The sequence below is a fragment of the Talpa occidentalis genome, unplaced genomic scaffold (assembly GCF_014898055.3).
Source record: "Talpa occidentalis isolate TD23 unplaced genomic scaffold, MPIMG_talOcc4v2.1 talOcc4.12, whole genome shotgun sequence".
Taxonomy (NCBI): domain Eukaryota; kingdom Metazoa; phylum Chordata; class Mammalia; order Eulipotyphla; family Talpidae; genus Talpa; species Talpa occidentalis.
The window spans coordinates 68,521,585-68,544,671 of record NW_023601212.1 but is presented as its reverse complement, the minus strand read 5'-3'; the positions used below and the strand labels follow the sequence as shown (position 1 = coordinate 68,544,671).

At 46.7% G+C, this 23,087-nt stretch overlaps 1 protein-coding gene across 1 annotated transcript in view; it reads left to right on the top strand.

Annotated features, from left to right (window-relative positions):
• Nucleotides 1–8,559, top strand: part of FAM78B (family with sequence similarity 78 member B) — a 69,271-nt gene extending 60,712 nt beyond the window's left edge. Inside the window, exon 2 of the mRNA XM_037506613.2 lies at nt 7,817–8,559. Coding sequence (XP_037362510.1) covers nt 7,817–8,339 — 523 coding nt within the window. The 3' untranslated portion in view covers nt 8,340–8,559. The remainder of the gene's footprint in view (nt 1–7,816) is intronic.
• The last annotated feature ends 14,528 nt before the right edge of the window (nt 8,560–23,087 follow it).

Here is a 23,087-nt window from a genome sequence, read left to right as displayed (position 1 = left end):
CAGGAGGCTCGACTCAATGTGTTTGCATGTAGTCCCTTCACGTCCCTCTGGCTGTCACATGAGGCCTGTTCCCTGGACTCTAGAGGAGCCTTCCTTGTCTTACCCCCTCTGACACCATCTTGAAGTAACCTCACTAGCCAGCCTTGCCTGCTGCTGGAAACTCTTGCCTGGCCACTGAAGGGGACTCCTGCTCTGGGCTCTTCACTGGGGAGAAGACAGGTGGGGACAAGCAAGTGCAGCACCTTGAAACACACACTGGTGGCCTCTCAGGAGATGACTTAGAGCTGCAAATTAAGGCTGAAAGGGAACCAAGCATTTGGCGAGCTGAAGGGAAAGATTCTGGGCAAGAGGAAAAGCATGTCCTATGGTCCGGAGGTGGAAGGAGCTGGTCCTGTTCCAAGAGAAAAAGGTCCTTGTGGCTGGAGCACAAGGCACCAAGGGCCATGGCCAAGGTGAGGCAGAAAACTGGCTTGGGTCAAATACCCCAAGGTACAGCAGAAGGCCCAGGACTTGGAGGAGTCCAAGAATTCTACCCCTGAACCTGGCTTTCAGGCTATCACAGAGGTATGTCTGTCCAACTAGGAGAACGGAATGTATCTGATTTTGTACTTTGTCTGACTTACACCCTTGGCATTTTTCCAGCTTGACTTATAATTAAAATGAGTATTTGGAAAATGGTACACAGGAATAAGGAGACGTTTTCAGAGAGAGGAGCGTGATTGGGTTATGCTTTTTAAAAGGTGGTTGTGGGGGCTGGACCAGTGTGAATTGGGGACTGGCACAGCATTCCGGAGAGAGCAGGACTGCCACCGGGCAGATGTAAAAAAGATTCTGGTGTTCCACCCATTGAGAGGGCATCGACCCATCACCTCAGATCCGAATTGGGCTCCTCCAGGAAGGGCCAGACCCCCACCATGCCCAGCAGTGTCTGTGCGGCCGTGAGACCTCCGAGAGCCCAGCAGGACATTCCGGGGGATGCAGAAGAACTCGACCTCCAGGTTGTGAGGGATAAATACAGGGAGAGAGGGGTCTCCAGAGCTGGAGAAACCCCACAAGAGCAGAACACAGGTTGACTAGCAAGAGAAGCTTCTCCCAACCCTGCTGGTGCTTTAAAAACACTGGAAATGGGCTTTTCTGCTGTGAGGGAAAAAAAAATGCCTCCTGTGTGCCAAAAAAGAAAGGATGTGGTCAGAAAGGATGGGGGCGGAGGGGGAGGTGGGAGGTGGTATTTACAGGCTTCTGGGAGTCTGACATAAACAGTGCAGAAGGAGGAAAAACCTAATTTTAAAACTTACTCTGTAATCATGGTGCAAACCATCTGAGAATCGGGCCTCACGCCAGCACCAGGGCTGGGATTGGTGTCTGAGTGGGCTGAGAGGGGCACTGGTTTTATACGCCCCTGCCTGCCATCAGCCCCCTCCACAGCCTCTCCCCACTCTGAACCCCATCCCCACCCACCCCCTCAAAAGAGAAGGTGCCATCCTTTCCTCTCTTAACCTCTCCGCCATGGACTCTCTCCAGCCCCTCTTGTAGAGAGAGCTCTAGGGAAGGAAGGTGCTGGCGCTAACTCTGCTGAGTCAGAAATGACGCCGAGAAGGAGGCTGCCTGCTTCGGGGTGCGTGGCTCTTCTTGGTGCTAGAGGAGGAGCAGACGGCACTTTCAGAAAATGTGGTGTTTCAGGCCTCCCCCGTGGCGCAGCGGTTGAGCGCTGGGTTGCGAAGCTGCCTGCAGCCTCTGCAGCACCGGTTCGATCCCCGGCTGCTCCCCGGCCACCGGGCGAGGGTCCCACATGGCGCGCAGACCTCTCCTGCCGCCCTCTGCTCCCCTCAGCAGTGTACTTCATCATTCTGCCTGTTCTGTTCCCCGCTCTGGCTCTGGTGAATCCTCTCACCCTCCCGCGCTTCTGACTGTACCCAGTGCTTGTATAAATAAATAAATCTTTAAAAAAAAAAAGAAAAGAAAAAGAAAAAAAGAAAATGTGGTGTTTCCTGGAACTAAACATGCCATGTTCCTGAGTGGTCACTAACAGGTTTGAGCCATGCACACGAAGCGGGAGGGAGGAGGCTCCTCCCACTGTGGAGAGCAGCGAAGCTAACGGGGCTGTCAGTGCTCCCTTACCAACAGGCTCAAGGGCGTTTTAGACCATGGACACAGAATAGCGTCTGATGGGGGCATGACTCGGAGGTCCCTGCCTTGCCTGCACCAACCCTTGACTTTAGTTGGTACGTTTTGGAGAGATTGGGGTCCTGCGGAGGAACTTGGGTAACCGGGGAGGAGAAGGGATCTGTTTGTAATTATTCCAAAAATGTCTCAATATTTTAACAACTGATTGGGCAATAGTAGTATCCACTAATATCATCCATAGGGATTTCATTTTTCAGAACCTTTGGAGCCTTTATTAAGGAGTCGCTATAAGGAGTACTTGGGATCAGATCTTGGGTCCACATGCCATGCTGTCCACCCCTAGCTGAGTGACATTGAACAGCTTCCTTATCATGTCACGGAATGTAGACAGACACCCGTCTGGCGTGACTGATGTCAGGAGGGAGGGAGCACTCTGCAAAGTTCAGAATAAGCAGATGTGAGTAAAAGCTCACATACCCGCAGGAAAGTGCGGGTTGAGACTGTTCAGGGCTCAGGAGCTGTGGCGCACACCCCCCTCCACCCATCCCTAGCATTCGTAGGGTCCAAGGTAAGAATACGAGCCAAGGCCCATATACTGTATTTCTAAATATGCACTTTAATTACAAGGCAAACTCCAGATGCTAAGGGTATAAGTCAGGCCAACAGAGTGCTAAATCAGGTAAGTTCTATTTTCCTAGTTTCACAGGTAAAACAATCTGAAAAAACAGATTCAGATTTAGAATTCTTGGACTCTTCCTTCCGGTCAGACTGTGGCAGCCTAGGAATAGTCAACCCTCAGTCCCTGGCTCCGTCCACTCCTCCCACCCCTGGCTCTGTGCTGAGTTAGGACCAGCCACCACACATAACCAGGTGGGCTATGTCCACACTCCATACACATTCCCAAAAACACTCACCCTAAGTGGAATGGACTATCCTTAAGAAAACAGACCAGGCCTGTGGTCCTTGGGGGCAAGTTTGGAGCTATTTGGGCTCAATACTAAAACTTCAAATACCTGGAGGGTGGTCCAGATGGACGGACTCCAGGTGCGCAGACCCACGTAGCTGGGCAGACTCACTGTCCAATGTGGCAGGCATGGCCAGGATGCCACAGTGGGTCCCTTTAAAGAATAGGGCCAGGTAGGGGCTCTTCTCACCCGGACCTGGGGTGAGAAGTCCATTCCAGATCTCAAAACCTCCCCTGGGAACTCTACAGATGAACCCATCAGTCCTCCCATGTGGACCCCCAACTCCTATCCTACCACCCCATCAATGGACACTAGTATCAGTAGTGCCCCCACACACCTGCCCACTCCCTACCTTCCAGATGCCACCGCCAGTCCTCCCTTTCCCTCCATGACCTCAGGCCTTTAGGGTAGACCTTCAGAGGTTGGGGCTCCGTTAGAGGTTGATGGGCCCTCTGTGCACTGGGAGAACTGGCTGGGGCTGGATGGAGTGACTGGAACCCAGGGACCCCTTATTTGAATAAAATGCTTCACATGAGCTTGTTTGATTAGAAATTGCCTCTTATAAAAATGAGATGCAGAAAGCATGAAGGTTGCAATCATCGATGTTTTCATTATTAGCTCCATTGGCAAGTCCATTAGCTGTGAGCTTTGGGTCAATGGCTGATTGTTTAAAACAAAAACACTGTTTATCACAGTGAAGAGAAGGGTTGTAGGAGAAGGAGGGGCAGAATGAGATAATAAGTGATATTGACCTAGGGTGTCATCGTTTACAAAGCACTTGCTCGCACCTCATCACTTTGATGTGAGCCTTTGCATTACCTCTGCAAGGTAAGGAACCTGGGCTGTTTTTCTTCTCATTTTCTATGTGACATCCCTGCAGCTGACCAGAATGACTTGCCTTGAGAATGACCCCCAAATTCTCAAGCGCCCTTTTTGTGCTTTCTCTATTCACCACACCAAAGACTGAGGAAGGAGGAAGGAGGTGAAGAACTCAAAGGACCTCTTCCCAAAGTTTGCAGGGTAGAAAAGGCAGGATACGAGCAGAGAGACATAGCTTCAAATCCCGGCATCGCCCCCTCCCATCGTCTGACTTCAGATATTGATGCTGCCGACCACTCCTGGTGTGGGAGCAGGGCCCGGTGGCCCTGCCTCATGTGGTTGCTGTCCAACTTAAATGTCACTACGTGGTGACACGCTATGGTGGTGTGTCCTGTATCTATTCATTATCTCATTTAATTCTCATATCAAGTACATAAGTCAGCCTTGTTATTGTGCCCATTTTATAGATGGGAAACTGGAGAAAGATGTGGTTCACAGAGAGAGTGGTAGCACCAGAGTTTAACTCCAGAAATCCTGTTTCCTGCCGCTATGCACAAGCAGTTCTCTACCTCCTGCTAGTCCCCTTCACTGCTCGACTTGAAGGAATTATCTGAGCTCTCAACTGTTCCCTGCATGTTCCTTCCTTCCATAACCCTTTACCAAAGGATCCCCCACCAGCATGTCTTTATCACTAAGTAATTAATAAGTCTTATGACTTTTCCTTAACCTCATTCTTTGATGTACGTGGCTTTTGACACTGATGACTCCTGGAATTCCTCTTGACTCTGGAAACTCATTTTACCCCTTCACTGGCTACTCCTCTGCTTTTCAGATTCCTCTTTGCTGATCTCTCATCCGTCACCGTAACATCAGCTAATCCTCTCCATGAGCAGTTGCCAAATTTGCGTCTATTCCTGACTTTCCCCTAAGCTCTAGACCCAGCTTGTACCAGCATCCAAATTCAAAGTCTCCTCCCATTTTCACTTTAGTTCCAGTCAGTAATTATTTATTCAACGTATAATTTTAATTCCAGTGCGCATTAATCTCAGTACTAGAGCTAGGGTAGTGCATAAAGCATGAAATCCATGCCTTCTTGGGGTTATATTTGGAGAACAGATGAAGAGAGATGGACTCTAAACAAAGTAACTTACATAGTATATTAGAAGATGCTATGGAGAAAAATAAAGCAGAAACAGGATGGGGCAGAAAACTGCAATTTTAAATATAGTTTTCAGGACGGTTGCACTGAGAACATGATGTTTGAGCCAAGAATGATGGAGGCAAGGAAGCGAGCCTTTCAGATCCTGAGAGAAGAAGGCTTTTATAAGTGCAAATGCCCTGTGGTAGGGGATTACCTCATGCTCAGTGACTAATACAGAGGTCAGAATGGGTGAAATGGCAAGAAAAGACGTCAGGGAGGAAATGAGGAGCCAGATCATGTAGGGTCACATAGGTCCTTATAAGGGACTGGGATTTTCCTGAGTGGTGTGGAGACCATGGGAACATTTTGAACAGAGGAGTGATACAATATCACATTTTTTAATAGATTACTGTGGTTGTCATGCTAAAAATGGACCAGGCAGCAGAGTGTAGGTATTCACAAAGAGACCAGTTATAAGGCTATTGCAAACATCCCAGAGAGACAATCCCAGGATGGTAGGCATGGGAAGGAGCTGAATTCTAGATATATTTTGTGACATCAGTAGGATCTGCTGATAGGTATTTTGTGGAATGTGAGAGTATGGTCAAAAGTGACCAGAGTTTTTGGCAATTGGGCAGTTGGTATTAGATCCAGGGCTCAGAGGAGCAATCGAGGCTGCAGAGAGCAACTGGAAGTCAACATAGGGTCGATGGGAATTGATCCACCTATTTAAACCTTATATGAGACTGGATGGAATCACCCAGGGAATGTGAGTAGATGGAAAAGAGAATATGACCAAAGACTGGGACCTGGGTCCCTCTGAAGTTAGGCTAGGAGATGAAGCAGAACCAGCAAAGGATACAGAGAAAGAGCAGAGAGGCACGAAGCTGACAACTCCAGTGTGGCCATGTCAGAAGCACAAGTAGATTGTATCTCACCTGACCTCTAAACCTTGTGTGGTTATATCCTATTGTAACAACACTTACTCTCTTTTGTACAGTAAGAAGCGGCTATAGAATTATCTGGAAGCCACAGCTTCAGCTAGCATGTGCAGCAACATGGACTGTCTCAGACTTTGAGTAGGTCAAGTCCTGTTAATTCTGCCAACCACGATACACCACTATTCCCAGCAGTTACCACGGGCATGGAGTAAGAGAAAAAGTGCCTGCAGCTATGGACTCACCTTCTTCCAGGATGCCCAGCCCTCCCTTCCCTGCAGCTGAGACTAACTGGCATAGGGGGTGCTTCGGGGTCAGAGGGAGGCAGCCTTACTCTTTTCCATGTGCCCGTGTGATGGGAAAGGATGCTAAGATATTTCAGCATCAACCTTATAATGCAACTCTCTTTTAGATCATTCATGTAGCGCCCTGCAGGATTTCCTGCAGGATCTATAGGAAGCCAAGGTGTCCAACTTTCTGGTTGATGAGTGAAGTAGTTACATAGCTTTCTTTAATTATTAGATTCTTACACAATATTACCAAGAGGTACTCCTGGTTCCAGGAGTGGATATATGCAGAATGCATAGCCAGGCTCTCTGACAAAAATTCTTCCCCTGTTGGGTTCTGGTCCTGTTCCCCACTAATGCTCTGGGAGCGGCTAGCTCATTGGACAGGCTGAGACCCCTCCCCTCTGGTTTCCCCAGTGGCAGGTAAAGGCACTATGGGGGGATGGAGGGGAGCAGTACAGTACAGTGGTCAAAATCATGACTTTGAAATCAGACATCTCCCCATTCTAACGATCTATAGCATCTTTGGCATGTACCTTTAAATTGTTGAGTCTCCAGCCTCTTGTGTGTAAAATGGAAATAAAAATTCATTTATCTTGTGGGGTATTTTGAGCATTTAGTGTGATAGCATCATTACTTAGCACAGAGGTTGCAATAGAGTGAGCACTCAATAAGTCAGCCATGAGGAGTTGAATATAGGGGGAAAGTGGGATGAGAAAGGGAGGTGGAGAAGGAAGAGAAGCAAGGGCATGGCCTAAGAGTGAGCAATATCCTGTTTCTTCCTTTTCTGTACAAGGTTGGGGGCAGCCAGGAGGAATAGGACGGTGCCCAGAATGGCACGTTTGCAGACTAAGCAATTAGACATCCAGCTGGACTGGAAACCAATGAGAAAACAACATATCGCCAGCCTACAGCACAACTTTCACATCGAGGTGGTTTCCACAAGTGACTGTTATCTCCTTGTGTCACCTGTGTCTATGTGTGTGTTTCCTAAGTGCTGAATCAGCCAATGACTGGAATTGAAGCAATGCTACTTTTTGAGTAAAAATTCTACTGTGATTTCATAGGAAATGAATGTGATCTTTAACTTTGCCTCCTTTGCCCTCTTTTCCACCAGATCTTTCTTCCTTCCAAGTACATCAAATTTCAGCCACCACCTCTTCCCTTGTGCAAACAACCCTTGCACACACTTGTATTTCCCAAGTGGGTCTTGCTATGGAATGCCTCTAAACAGTTGATTACAAATATGCCATCCCAACTAGCTGGTGGCTCCTTATGGCTCTCAGAACACCTCTTTGATCTTCTTACTTTCAGTTGACCGGCTATGGTGTTATTTAACTTGCTTTGGCATAGGTTTCTTACTTTTGTTTTGCTATGTTCCTATTAAATCCTGAAACCTCACAGCATAGAGCTTTCTGGGCTGAATTCCCGTCTGAACATCCCGCTTTGCCCAAATGAACGATATTTTAGTAAAGTGGCACCTTCCAGCTTTTGAAAGATTCATTCAGCTTCTTTTCTTGTGCATCTCTTCTGCTTTGCCAGGTCAAGCTGGGAACTGCCTGACTTGAGGGAAGGGAGAGTAAAAGCCATCAGTGACTCCGATGGGGTGAGCTACCCATGGTACGGGAACACCACAGAAACTGTGACCTTGGTTGGCCCCACCAACAAGATCTCCAGGTTCTCCGTCAGCATGAATGACAACTTCTACCCCAGTGTGACGTGGGCGGTGCCAGTGAGTGACAGCAACGTGCCGCTGCTCACAAGGATCAAGAGGGACCAAAGTTTCACCACCTGGCTAGTGGCCATGAACACCACCACGAAGGAGAAGATCATTCTGCAGACCATCAAGTGGAGAATGAGAGTGGACATTGAAGTGGACCCTCTTCAGCTCTTGGGACAACGGGCCCGGCTGGTGGGCAGGACTCAGCAGGAGCAGCCCCGGATCCTGAGCCGGATGGAGCCCATCCCCCCCAACGCACTAGTGAAACCCAATGCCAACGATGCCCAGGTCCTCATGTGGAGGCCCAAGCGGGGGCCACCTCTGGTTGTGATCCCTCCTAAGTAGCAGCGGACTAGCCTGACTGTGTGTGGAGCACACGTCGCTGAGACACGCAGGGAGGTTGCCAGGGGTGGCAGGAGCCAAACAGTTTCTGAGCCAAAGCAGACCTCTCGGTTTGCCAGCCTTTGCAGCCACTTGTGAAGAGCAGGGCTGCTCCTTGGGTGGTAGAACCATAATCCTTAGGAAAAGTCCCTTCCTTTTAGGAATAAAGAAATCACTGATTTGACAGACTTGCTGCAATTACCATGCAAGTAGCCATATTTTGGAGCTGACCACGATGATTCTTTTATCTGAACTATTGACCATTTCTTTCCTGTGAGATGCAGGGGATGGAAAAGAAATTAAACAGTGCCTGTGGCAAACGCTGCTTCCCAACCAATTAGAAGTGGGAGTGAAAACATCCACGCCAGGTGTTTGTAAGACAGTCCCACTGGGTGGGTGCTGGGGCGAGGGGTGGAGTGAAAGTCAGGTGGTGATGAGAATGGGCTGGGAGGAGAGGAAGAAACAAGATGTGATTACAAAGTAATACCTGTGCATTGTTAGTTGATAATCAGAGCATCAGCGTACTCCCTGAAATGAAAGGAGTCCTTACAAGACAGGAGATATGTTGGTATTTGGTCCATTCCGAGCAGGACCCTCCAAAGGACTGTCCAAGGTGCTGATGTGAACTAGCCAATGAGAACTGTCTGTGGTTCCATCTACCCACCTCTTTCCAAAAGTTGCTTATTCAGAGTATCCTTAAGCATAGCATTTCGATGGATAGTTCTATATTCTGCAGTAAGCAATGATATTTCGGGGCCTTCACCATGTTGTCACTGAAACCCAATTTTGGTTTTGTTTACAGCTGCTTATTCTGTTCCCATTACCCGCCCTAAATTTACAAAAAGATAATTGTTTATAAGCCATGAATGGATATGGGGAACATTTCAACAAATAAGAAGAGTATTTCCATTCTTTTTACGTTTCTGAGTGATTTGAACCCAGAATGATGCGTGTCTGCATGTACACACATGCAGGCACACACGCCAGAGCATGTGTAGCAAATCACTAGCAGATTTGCCAGCACTGCCTGCATATGTTCTTGTAGCCTTTATGCTTTATGTTTGTTTGTACTGTATTTATACACATATCTATACATGTTTATTTTAGGTCAACTTCACAGAAGCTCAGCTTTAACTGCTTGAGCATTTGTGAGAAAGTACTTTATAAGTTCATAGCTTTTTTAATGCAAATCTAAGCTGTTCACATTAAGCAATCCTGAGTTGCTGAGATCCAACCAATAAAACTAAGACTGTATTTCCTTTAGTCAGACCAATATAAAACTTTAAAGTTTCCAGTCTTTACAATAAGGTATTTTCCAGCTCTTCCAGCTGAATCACCCAAAAAATAATTTTTCCTTTTGTTCTCAATTATGCAAATGTGATATATATAATTCCGTATTCAACACCCCCATTTAAAATAATTATGAAACTCTCACAATAGCATTGTGGATTTCATAGGTGGATGCTGCCAGCCTAATTCCAGAGGTGAGAGAGTTAAAGTTCAGAGCAGTTGTTATTATGGTTAAATCCAAAGATCTGTCTTCTACCAGAGTTTGAGGATGGAGAAGGAAAAGCAGGAGGAGGGCACATTTATTGCTTTTATTAAAAATGTGATTTAGTTTAATTTCTTACAGTTTCTAAACCCAGGGAATGGACTTTATTTCCATGAGAGGGTTAACAGGCCCACTTCAAACTATGTAGTGTTAACTTCGCACCCCAACCACCAGCTACTCTCCTATAGATAAGTTATTGATGGCAAGTGAAGCTATTTATAACAACACATTAATGACACATCAGTGACTCACAGAAGACCTGGAGACATTCCATTTAGAAAGAATTCAGCTGTTACATTTGGATTCCTCCGTCCCAACCTTGCTTTTTTCTTTTTTCTTTTGAGAGGTAGTCCCAGGGAGCAACATGGCTGAAATATCAAGCTCCTCCTTTTGTATGCTGACATCAAAAGCAGCAGTCTCTCCCTCAGATTGATTTAGATGCCACCCTTAAGGAATTCTGGAGAGGAGATAACTATGACCCTGGAATCTATTCCATGTGGCCCTACTTGAAGAAAATTGATATTTAAAAATCCAGACTTGTAACAAATTAATGAGGAGGGATTATTTACATCACAAAATCCTACACATGATTTCTGTCTTCAAATTGTCCCAGCCCATTAAAAAGTGATTTACACAATTATATTTGCATATAGCATAACCTTTTCAAGGGCATGTCTGTATTTATAAAAAATGGTTTGACACACTTAGGCTTTTTCCTGCTGAAAACTCACACTTTTCAGAGTTTTAAAAGAAATGATTTCAGACCAGTTTTCTGGGAAATTATATAATGGCAAATGAAGGAAAAGTGCTTGCAAATATACATCGTGATTGTCAGTGATACTATTGTGAACTTAACAGTTGGGCTCTCAGTTCTGAAATCAGCCTGATTGATCCCTAGAGATTTGATTATTTTTTAAAGTTATAGTTGTTTTATAAGGAGGCAATCCTTTTTCTTTGTGATCCTTAGATCATTACCTTACAGCTTAGTTAGGATATTACCAAATGAAAGGCTCTCCAACAAGAGAGAATTGACCTTGAAATCTCCCAACCTCCCATCTGGCCTGCCTTCCCCCCTGGAGCCCCTGAATCTGATGCCATCATGCTTTAAGTTTTAGATGGGTGGTCTTATTTGGACTCAACTGGATTTAGACTCAAACACACACACACAAAATGGTTTCTAAGTGGCATAAGATTTGTTAATTCCTGTATGGAAAAGCATTTCATCAGCACAAATTCTTTTAGTCACTTTTGAGATCTTGTATTCCACAATCTCAAGGGAACTGGGGTCCAGTTAAAATAGCTCCCCTATGCAGAGGCACAGATGTAATTGGCATTCAGAGCCGTAAGAGCACCCTAACCTCCCAAATTATGTATCACAGCATGGTCATGCTCACCTGAGACCCATAGTTCTCTCCTTGTCTCCAGCCAAAACATTGGCACCATTGCTGAACTATCCTCCCTCTCACCACTGGAGACGATAGAATCCATCCTTTAAAGAGTAGGGGGAAATCTAATTGTCAAAAGATGAATGCGCCAGATTCCCTTTTACTGTGACAGCTGTTTTGAGGTTGAACTATTGGCCTAGGCTCATTGGTCAACAGCATGTGGGGAGTTTGGAGTCTGGTCTCCTCTCTGCGGCGTTTCTGTTCCTTGGGCCTTTTTAAAACTCTCTCTCCCCTGGTACTAGGAATGATACAGGTCAAAATTGCATTCTAGGCAGCAATTCTGAGCTGCAAAAGAAAAGCACTATGATTTATATTTTACAAAAGGTTTCCACATGCATTTTCTCATCTCCAGTCAGTGCTATAAGGAGTGTAATACAGCTATTGACATTATTCTTACTATCCCCATTTGACAGACAATAGATTGAGATCCAAAGGGGTTAAGTGATTTAACCATAAGCACACAAACAGAAAATATCAGGAGCCAGGATTCAAGCCAGGCCTCTGGCTCCAAACCCCATGCTGTCATACTGCACCATGCTGCCTTCCTGCTTCCCTGCCTAGAAGGCACAAAAGAGAAAAGAAGGAAGGAGAACACAAGCTGCTTTCACCTACACAGTCATGTAGTCCCTACCAATCTACTAAGCGGACATATTAAAAATAAGAGAATGAGCACTGTCTTTTTAGGCAGAGAACCTTGTAATCTCCGGGAAGATTGGCCCAGAAAAATGCCTGTCAGGGCCTGCAGTGTAGATGAGCTGGCTGTCACCCGGCAGCTCTTAGCACAGGGTTGGTAATTAGCAGAGTTGGAAATCTGCTCTCCTAGTCTCAGATTCCCTTAAACACAATCGGCACAAAAGGAGGAGGAAAGCATGCACCCCACAGCTGAGTCCCAGCTGAGCAAGGCCCTGCCACCCGCCATCCCTTAGCGCGCCTGGAGCAGCCTGCGGGGCGGGGGGGCGGAGGAAACAATGACTTTCCAAGCTCCGGTTGGCACAAGGAACGTTCTCGTTAGGACTCAGGGCACAATTAAACATTGCCAGAGCCAGCTCCCGACTGAGTTGCAAAGAAAGATGTAAACACACACACACACACAGACCCACTACACTCACACACACTTCAAGCTGAAAAGAAAATTAATCAAAAACCCAATGAACGCCTGAACTCTATAATTAAGCCTAAATGATCCTTGGATAGAAAGGAGCCCAGTGAGCAAGCTCAGCGCACGCAGATATTTTTACCCCAGAGTCTTATTCCCATTAATTTCTTTTGAGATCTTGAGTACATCTGGTTCCAGTGTTCCTGATAGGGCATCTGCCCGTGGAAGGCCTTCGAGCGGATGCCAGCTCCAAGGCTAGGGGACAGCCCAGGAGGTCGGCTGTCCCCTAACACTTTTGTAGGAGCGCATCTGGGGCTAGGGGGCGCCATAGCCAACCGAGGTCAGCTGCCCCCCACAACGATAGACCCCAGCCCTTATGGCCGTCGTCCTGGTGGCTCCTGTGGGTGTGCAGCGCTTTAGAGTTTGCAACGGATTTTGCACTGCTTTGCATAGTGTGTGAGCCACCTCTGCTTGGGTTGGGAAATGAGTCGTGGCCCCGTCCTGTCATTATCACGAATGACAGTATCTCCCATTGATTAATATGTTATAGTCAGCATAGCACAGACACAAATATTTTGTCATTTTATTCTCAACCATCGTGTCGTATGGGCTTGATAGCCCCATTTTACAGATGAGGAATTTGAAGCAGAAAGGCCATGTGACCCGCCAGGGGTTGTACTACTGTCAGTAGAGCCTGGGCACTTGTGCTTCAGTCTCGGGCTCCACACCCTGACTTGTCTGACAGAACATTCCCCTTCTAGTTAAAGGCCGCCCTCCTTGCTTGCCCACCCAGCCACTGCTGTTTCTGGGACAAGGCCGACTGGTGGACTAGGAGAGGGAGGCTTTGCACTGCAGCCTTGATGGATCCGTAGATGCACTTTGATGAGACAGCAGAAGCTCCCCTGAGTAGTTTGGGGCTGCGCTCTTAGGCTTGTGCTGGCGGTGGTTTCTCCCCCTATCCCACGTCAGAAGGGAGACCCATCCGGGACTCTGAGGTTGGAAGCTGGAGCCCATGGCCTCAGCCTGATGGAGGTCTCCTGGACCCAGCTGGCGAGCTGTATCTGGAGCAGATCATTTAACTCATCCTTGCCTCAGTTTCCTCCCCTGTTAAGTGAGCCTCTGACACAGCCCAGCCAGCTTTACAGTGAGGAAGACAGTGGGTGGTATCTGGAAATACTCCCAAAGGTTGAAAATGCTGTCCAATGTCAGGTGTGGTCTGGTACCACATAATGACATTTCAGTCAACTACGGACTGCATAAGTGACGGGCCCCAAGGGTTGTGCCGTGCAGCCTGTGTGTGGAGCAGGGGCGGCGGGGAGGGTACCGACTAGGTCTGGGTAAGTGCACTCTCTGACCTTCGCACAACCACAACTTCGCCTGACAATGCGCCTCTCCAATTGCGTCCCACCATTAAGTGATGCATGACCACATTGTCAGATACATAGAATAACAGGCCCTCAAGCCCCACTTACTTGGAAGCCTGAAGCCATCTCAGGGGAACCCATTTCCTCTGCCCAGTGAGGCCTGGCCTCAGTGAAGAGAGGTGAACTTAAACTGCCCCCAATACTGGAAAGGCCCTGACCCTGGAGTATAGACAGGACAAAGGCACCCAGAAAGCAACTCAGGCAGAGTTTGCAGTTGAACTCCAAGAGGCCTTTTGAAAAGGAAGCGGGGCTGAATGTCAGATCTGGGCCAGACTTGAAATCCCAGCATGATTTGCCTGGTTTAAGGCGACTAGAGAAGCCAACTAGGGACAGCTACATTTTTGCTGTCATGGACTCAGGCAAGAGATAGACAGCAAAAATAGTAATACGAACATGTATGTGTTCATCTTTATGTGGGTCTTCACTGGTCTGTCTGCCCCTACACAGTTTCTGATGCACAGGTCTTGACTGGGACCTCCTGTTTAGGGTAGCATTACAGATTAGATGGTGGGTGTAAATAACATGAGCAAGTGCTTCTTCCTATGCTGCGCCCCTCCTCAAACTGCCTCACCACGCAGTAGGCATCTTTGGCCATGACCCACTCTCTGCCTGTTCTGCCTGCTATGGCCCCATCCAGCTGGTCCCCACCAGACTCTCTGGGGAGCAGGGTCAGAGAGAACTGACCAGCCTTCTCACCAGGACCAAGGCGAAGCCAGGTCTCTGAGCAACCTCTCTTCTGCCTCTAGGCTCCCAGTTGCCCTTGACTAACCCAGAAAATGTGCCTTGATCCTTAAAGCAGCTAAGTGCTGGGTCGGAAATGCCCAAGAGAAGGGAAAGTAGACATTGGAATTATAACCAGGAGCATAGAGAATCAGACAGTGGCCCAGAAGCCCCCACGGACCTCTGTGGGGACATGAGGGGCTGGGACTCTGCACATGGAGCATTTGAACAGAGACATGGCTGAGCACAAGACCAGCCTCGGCTGCTGGGGCCTGTCCTTGCAGGGAGGAGGGAAAAGGCAGAAAAGAGGACAGGCTACTTTGCTTCCCGCCAGGCGCTAGGCTGGGGTGAGCTGCGTAAGACACCCAGGGCAAAGAATTTCAGAAGCTACTCTCCTGGGTATTTGTGAAAATACCCAGCCTGCTGGGCTTGCCGTGGAGAGAGTGAGCCCCCTTCCACGCTGGACACCTTGGTTGCCTCTGCCCAGTCCCAGCCCTGCTTCACACCATCTTCTAAACATTGTTTGCTTCCCAAGGTGAGCAGACAAAGGCTGTTGTGAGACCTCTCAGGGTCCTCACTCCTCAACAAGTATCTATATGGGGTGCCCCATCCATGCCACACCACACAAAGCCCCTGGCACAGGGAGAAATCTTCACAGGAAGCTCTGGGGACCAGTTGCCCACCCCCCCTTGGGGTCACACATCTCAAGGAACCTTAGATCTTGGCAGGTGTTCCCATAGCCTCTCCCTCTACCCAGTATTGCAGCCAGAGGGGGACAGTGGCTTTCAGGCCTGAGGGTTGGGGGGAGGGGTGATGCACTGACTAGGCAGCACTTCTGTCAGGCATTCTGAGCTCTTTCCAGAAGAGGCCCAGGGGAGAACCTATAGCCACATCCGTGCAGACACAGCACTGGTGATGAAACAGCTGGTTATCTCTCCATCTGCTCTTGTCCCATCACCCCCACCCGTCAGGCCAATTAGAAGATTCCACACAGACGTGATCCCATGAAATGTTAATTGGAAAAATAACAGGAAAGATAATACATGCACTTCAGGCTGAGAACTATTTCATTAAACTCGGCTTTGGAAGCAAGACAGCCAATTAAATTATTTCCTACTTCACTCCCTCACATACCAGAAACTATAGAAAGCTATTACTTCTAATTAATTAGAAAAGAAAGAAGGACTCTGCATATGCATATCAGATGGATAGGACTGAGCCACTACCCCACCGACCTCTTCATGCACACACATGCACATGCATTTGCACACATGTGTACCATGTGAACACACACAGCTTATGGACTAAAGTCTCTCACCTGAATAATTTTGTGGGTCCTCTGAAACAGCAAGAAAACATCTGCTCCCCAGGGCCACTGGCACAGTCAAACCAGGATTGTGCCTTCTTTGGGCAGGTTTATCAGAGAGGAAAAAGAGGGCATGCGTTGTGAAAGAATAAGCAACTCTAAACTCATTTGGGTTCCGAACTTTCTGCAGCCAAAAGCAATCTTGCCTTTTCCTTTTCTGTGTCAGCTCCCTGCTCCCAATGCACCGGATGGGCTCCCAGACCAGACCTGAGTCCCCTGTGCCTGGTTTGTAATTGGCTTTGTTCTGCAGGTGTCATGCAGGTCCCTTTTACCTTCTGTCTGTCGAATGGGAACAAGGCCTGTTCTCAGTGCCATTGCCGCCCCCACGGTTGTCTGGCTGTGGGAACACATTGACAGAGCTCTGACCTCATGCCTCGTCTTGGGGAAAACTGATAGACAAAGCTCTCCATGCAGTTGCAATATTCTTTGCGTGAAAATTATACTAACCCAAGTCACCCTTATTGTATAAATAGTGATGTGAAAACTATAATAATGTAGTAGTGGTCCTAGAAAGCAGTTACCATCACCTTATGGCTTCCACACACAGGCATCTCCAATCTGGTCCCTGAGCAGCAGACACCAAGGTTGTCTCAAGACCTCTGTCATGTGTGCCCACACCATGCCCCACCCTCCATATCACCTGCCCTGTCTCATCATGTGCCATGTAATATGGCAGAGTTAACAAAGTCTAGCATAACCAGGGCCTCTGATCAATTGCCTCCTGCAGGAATGGGAACTGACATTTATTGGCACAAGAGCATGGTAGCTAATCCCAACAGTCTAGAACATTCTAGAATGCCTTCAGGCTATTAAGCCCCTGCTTTTACGTGTAACATTTGTCTACTAACTTCAAGCAACTGAAACCATTTTATTCAGTCATTTTATTCAGTCATTTATATAAGAATTTTTTTGATTTGTTTTCGTCTTAAAACTGAAACCTTGCATAAAATATGAAAATGCAACCATGTTCATTTATAATCAAAAACTTGTACCATTATTAGCAGTACATTCCTCTGAAAGCAAACCCGGTATATATATATATAAAAGCCAAATATAAAGCAGGGAGAAAAATAATCAGGGAAGAAAAGGTATATGCCCATTTAGATTTGCCTCAGAGCAATTCCTTCCATGCATTCAAAATTATTTTTTTTATTTAAAAATTCAATTCACTTCTTTAGGATCACAACTATGACATAAAGTAATATATACAAGTACCCACAAAAAAATTGTGGCAGATTTTCTTTTTAAAGAAAAATTGATTGACAACCTCAAGATAAATGATTTAGACCTCATATTCAAGAAGCAGGTTTTAACCCATTTTCAGAAAACTGGGTAAGCCACAGGGTACAGTGAATCATCAATTCTTAAATAATCTTGTGCTTTGGATGCTTGAGAACAAGACCATGAAAGGAGGGGTCTGGAATTTCTCCCCTTTTCTGTAGATCATTTTGTGCCTTACTGATGGATTACATCTAAATCGATGATCTAAAATCTCTTAATATTTTAGCTTTTATTTTTTTTTTTTAAGAACCATGTAAAAACTGCAATCCCTCCTTACAGACTAATGTGTGTAAAGGATTTCAGGGTCATCATTCCCTTAAGATTTTTTTATAGAGGTCAGTTTAGAAACATCTTTAAGGAATGACATTCCTTGGTCACTAAGTGGTCTAATGTCCATTTTATTTACATGTTTCCATGTCCACATACAGGACAAGGCACGCCCAGCAAGCAGAACCACACGGCAGAGACTAAGGAGGAGGAAATGAGTGGTGGCTGGTGGCTCCAGATGCTGAAGGCTTGGACAGTAGATTTCCCATTAAAATGAGTGTCATCCTACTTGTCCCCTGCTTCCTCCCATCCTGTGGCCTGTGCCCTCCCCACCCCGCCACGTGCCATGCAGTGCTCCCAGGCCTGGCTGAGCTGGCTGGTCAGCTCCTGGGGTACTGTACTGAAGCAGTAGTTGTGCATGGATCTTTGTGTGTGTGGAAAGATTGGGTCCATCCAGATGACATGGTCACCCCCAACTCCCTAAATGAAGCCACCCAAGGATGGAGAGCTGGTCAGCCTGGACTTGAGAACACGTCAAATGACCCAGCCTTGGGTCCCAAACTCTGCTTTCCCTCCCGAACTTTTTGGACAGGAAATTAGTATCTCGACTCTTCCTCCCTTCTCTGCATGGGTGACCAGTGTTAACACTCAAGATTTCTCTGATCCTTGGAGAGCCAAGGCCTTATCAGTCCCATTTCCCCTATTATGGCCAGCTGGGTGCCTTCAGGTGGCCAAGAACAACGTGAAATATCACCAGGATCAGTGGGGTGTGGGGAGCACCACCCCAAGGGGCAGAATTGTAGTATGTCGTTTTATTTATTGGTTTATTTATTACTTTACTTACTGATTGATTGCTGAAATATGTCTTATACAGCAGAAAATCTACTCCCACCAACCCCAGAATTTGTCTTTTTGGTTCCACAGAGCACAGTGAGTTAGTTATTCCTCTTTGAAGCCACAGGGGAAAAGAGGGGTGGAGGGAATTCTCTCCTTGCGATCAGGCACCTGCACCCAAACCAGATTTTCAACCAGGATTACGAATAGAAAGCACTAGTGGGACTACACAAATCAGCAGAAGCTCTGCTGTCTGAATAGGAGCCCCCCAACACATACACACACTCACACACATACTCCAGCAACAGCTCTCCTTGTTCCTGTGTCTGGGAGAGGGCTAGCCAGCAGCTCCCTAACCATCCAGAAGGCACGCAGCCTGACTTTGGCAGAACTTGACGTCCCTTTCTGCTCTGGCTGCATCTTCCTAATGCCACATGTACATTAGAACCACCTTAGGAACATAAACAACTCTCCAAGCCTGATCTCTTCCCCGACTCATTAAAGCAGAAACACAAGGGGGTAGAACCTGTTACCCAGATGATTCTAATGTGAAACTAGGGTTAGAAGCACTTCAGGTGTCTTCTCTGCTTTGCCCCTTCCTACCACATACATCCTTCATCTTCTATTGCCCAAAAGTTCTCTTCCTCTTCCACCAACCCATTCTCCTCACTCAACCAGCCTGAGCAGATGCTTGGAGCATTGACGGGTGCCTGCCCCCAGCTTGGGGGCCACTGTCAGTCCATCCCCAGTTTTTCTGGGAGCAGAAATCCACCCCTCACCAGATTCCAGTTGCACCTCCTCCAATCTCCCACCTTCTAAAAACTTAAAGGGCACTTTGATGGTATTCATGTCTCCAAAGCCCTGTCTTGATAAAAGAACCAGGCCTGGTTTTACAAGCCAAGGCCTTCCCATTTCTGCAGTGCCAGCTGAATTGAAAGAGGGCCTACTGGTTACACAGAGACATCTTACTGCCCCCAAGCCAGTCCCTTCCCCAACCACAAGTTTCCAAATCCTAGATGGCTGAGAAGAGACAGCTCACACTTCACACTTAACATCTCTACCGCTCTCTGCAGAGTGTGAGTACACATGTGTGTATTATACTTCTACACAACCACTTAGATCCACAGAGATGAACTCCATTCCTAATGGACCCACATGTGCTCCATATTAGATACATACACAGAATGTTGTGACTTATACACACTGTTAGTCAACACACACACACACACACACACAGTTTGGGGGACATGAAAGTTATGGGATATGGGAAGAGTGGTCTTCGCTACCTGATAACCCCATCTGAGTAACTGCCTTGGGTCTTTCACCCACACCTGCAGCCGCCTGAGTGTCCCCTCCTGGCCTCCATCCACCAAACCTTCCCCTCGGTCAGAATGTCCCTGCCCTCTGTCCCACTTCTCAGGATCCTGCTCCCTGACAGGTCACAGTTCAGTCAGTGGGTGCTGAAGAGTTGATGTCACCCTCCCAGTGGACATTTATATTTTCATAGGGGTTACAGATAATGCCTTAATCTGAAGGAGTGACCCTAACAGTGGGAATTTCAGGCACAGCTGTGGGCCAGTAAGAGATCCTTTTTACCAGGAGGGCTCTTTAGGGCTCCCCCAAATCACACCTATCTCTAGGATCCACCCTTCCGAAATGCATGAGCACAAGCACAGTTACCTACATACACTTTCCATAATTCTGAGACACCTCCCTTATTTTGACCCTATCTTTAAAAATGAAAAAAAAATTTAAAAAGGAACCTGATAAATTTTAACTACACCAGGAAATGAAACCTATTTTTCACCGGCTGCCAGCCATCTGCGCCCCCCTACCTGTTCCAAAAAATCTATTTCCTTCCTTTGCTGTTTCCCCATTGGAATTATACTGGGTTTTGTTTGTTTGTTTTTGGTGTCATCAGGACAAAGAGCAGGTTAAAGGCATGAGCATGTGTGTCACTTTGAAGAGCGAGAAACCAGGTATTCTGCTACCATTTGGAGAAAAACCCAGCGAAGGGAGAGACGAAAGCTGGCTCTGCAGAGTGCCTTAAAAAAATGACTTTAATTAGGAAATTCTGAGTCGTCAGTCTTTGGATGTTACATAAACTCAAACAGATGTTGCATTTCACATCTCTGGGATTCAAAAAAAAGTTAAATACAGTATGTATTCAACAACAACAAAGTATCATTTCTTTTTAACTTGGTCCTTTCACAATGTAGTCCTTGGTTTTCTAAAAAGCCTGGAGAAAGCTCCAGAAAAAAATCAACTCCCAGGACACCGAGATGGAAGATGCAGGAGTCCTGTCTGGCTAGGAAAAGTGGCAGAGAAGGTGGGTCCTGCAATCAGATGTGGTCCAGCAGGCAATCTAAGGCGAGAAAGAAGCATGATGACAGTGAGTAAGATAAATGGGACCCTCACCTTTCTCCCTGATGACACACTCACCTAGGTTATGACTTAGTGCTCTCAAATGGGGAGGGGGAGAAGAACATTCTAGAAATGCAGAGGGGTCAACTGCCCTTTCCTCCCCTCCCCTTCAACCACTTTCTGCTTTGCTTTTGTTAAATGATTTTTCCTTTCACCCCTTGCCACCTAGTATCTGACAAAAATACACTGTTTTGAAGTCTGAGTTTCTGAAGATAGTTAAGGCTTCCAGAATATGGCCTGCTTTCCCTCAGTTTCATTTTTGAATAGTCAGATTTCTCTAGGCAAGGGTGGAAAGTATCACTGACATGTACTTGGATTTTGAAAACTCGGTGTTGGAGAAAGAACAGAGTCCCAGGCTCTCCACCATCAGCAGCCGCCTCCCCACCAGTACCCCACCTGCTCTCCTACCTCAGAAGCCAGTGCCTGGCTGAAAACTTACTGGTGTCAGCTAATTAACACATGTTCTCGCCCCTCGACCTTCCCTTCAAATCATGGCTTCCCCCCCAAGAGATGTGACCCTCTGTATTCATATTCTCTCTCTTGCTCTCTCTCCCTTTCTCCCCCATATCCCTCCCTTTATTTCCTCACCCTCTCCTTCCCTCCCCCTCTGTGTCTCCCACCCCATCCACTCCCCCCCCCAACACCCACTGCCACCTCACACAAAAGAGGAGAGCAAGGAGACTCATACTAAAATAGAGAGTAACTATGACTTCCCTCCTGGAATACAATACTTCTCTGTCATACATGTCATGGAGTGGAGGAAGGGTACCCTCTTAAACATAGGTCTTAGTTACCACCCCCTTCCCCAAGTCAGTCAAGCACCTCATGCTCAGTCTATAGGAAGCAGCTTCATGGACATGGTTTTAGAAAAGGATCCTTGATCTCCTCTATGAGACACGGCTCTGAGGGGTGCTCTCTGTGAAAGTACAATAGCAAGTTTTTCCAGTTCATTCATTCTAAGAACTAGATAGTGCACTACCTGGACATACCAAGAGAGAGAGTGTGTGTGTGTGTGTGTGTGTGTGTGTGTGTGTGTGTGTGTGTGTGTGTGTGTGTGTGTGTGTGTATATAGCTAAGATATATGAGGACTGGGGAACATAGTGACAGTTGAGGCAAACTGAAAATAAGTGGTATTTCTTTCTTACTTTAAAGACTAAAGTTCTGTGCTAAACTCTAATGGTTTAGAAAAAGAAACAAGGTTGTATTTGATTTTTTAAGAAGACTATCACGTATAATACTATATTATCTTCTACAAATGTAATACATATTTTAAGCTATTTGGAGAAGCTATGGCAAAATATTCAAGCAAAAACTATGTATTTTTTTTCCCTGTGTGAAGAAATGGTATAATATGCCTTATCAACTTGGGGCACAAATACGGTCACATTTCTTTTATGCCTCCAATTATTTGCTTTAAACCCTTTTGCAGAGAGTTTACTAATCCCTTTTCAAGGTTCCCCAACCTATTTGCCCCCAATTTCTCAGGGACCCTGGGGCCTGAGTCAGAAATGACAGCATGCTACTGCTGTCCTACTGAGAAGGGGCACTGTTCACTGCTGCCAGGTCCCCAGGAGGCCAGTCTCACCTTGGTGCTGCTGGGACACCAGAGATACTCAGTCTGTTCACAAAGAGATGCTATTCAGGGCCTCCCTGGTGGTGCAGGGGTTAAAGTCTCAGTGCTATCAAGCTAGCCACTGCAGCAAGACAAGTTCGATCCCCAGCCAGGAAGCTAACCCAAATGGCGCAGAAGACCTCTCCTGTCTCGCCCGCTGCTCCCCTCAGCAGTGTATTTCAGTAAACCCACCTGTTCTGCTCCCCACTCTATCTCTGGTGAATCCTCTCACCTCCTGCACCTCCAGCCTAGACTGTAGTTCTTGTATGCATAAATAACTATAAATGAATAGAAAAGAAAAGCAATGTAAGGGGACCTGGAGGTCCTTCCAGAACCAGCCCTACCTTGTGTTGAAAGCACCAATTTCTAAGCCTCTTTGATGCACCAAGTCCTGTCCTGTCCAGTCGTAATTCCAACACTAATGGTGCTCTGAACTGGGTCTGGACCCCAACAGGTGTCCCACTTTAAGCCGTGGAGAAGAGAAACTGTGCTCAGAATTTCCAAGTTCCCTGTGCAAATTAATCTGCTTCTTCCAAGCCCCCTCCCTGAGAGCCTATTACATAGGTAAGAAGGGGAGAAATCTACAGAGCAAAAGTTTATTTCAACAAACCCTTATCCAGGAATGCACATGTACCAGACACTATTTTTTCTTATTCTTTTTATGGAGGTAACAGTAGTTTACAAGACTATA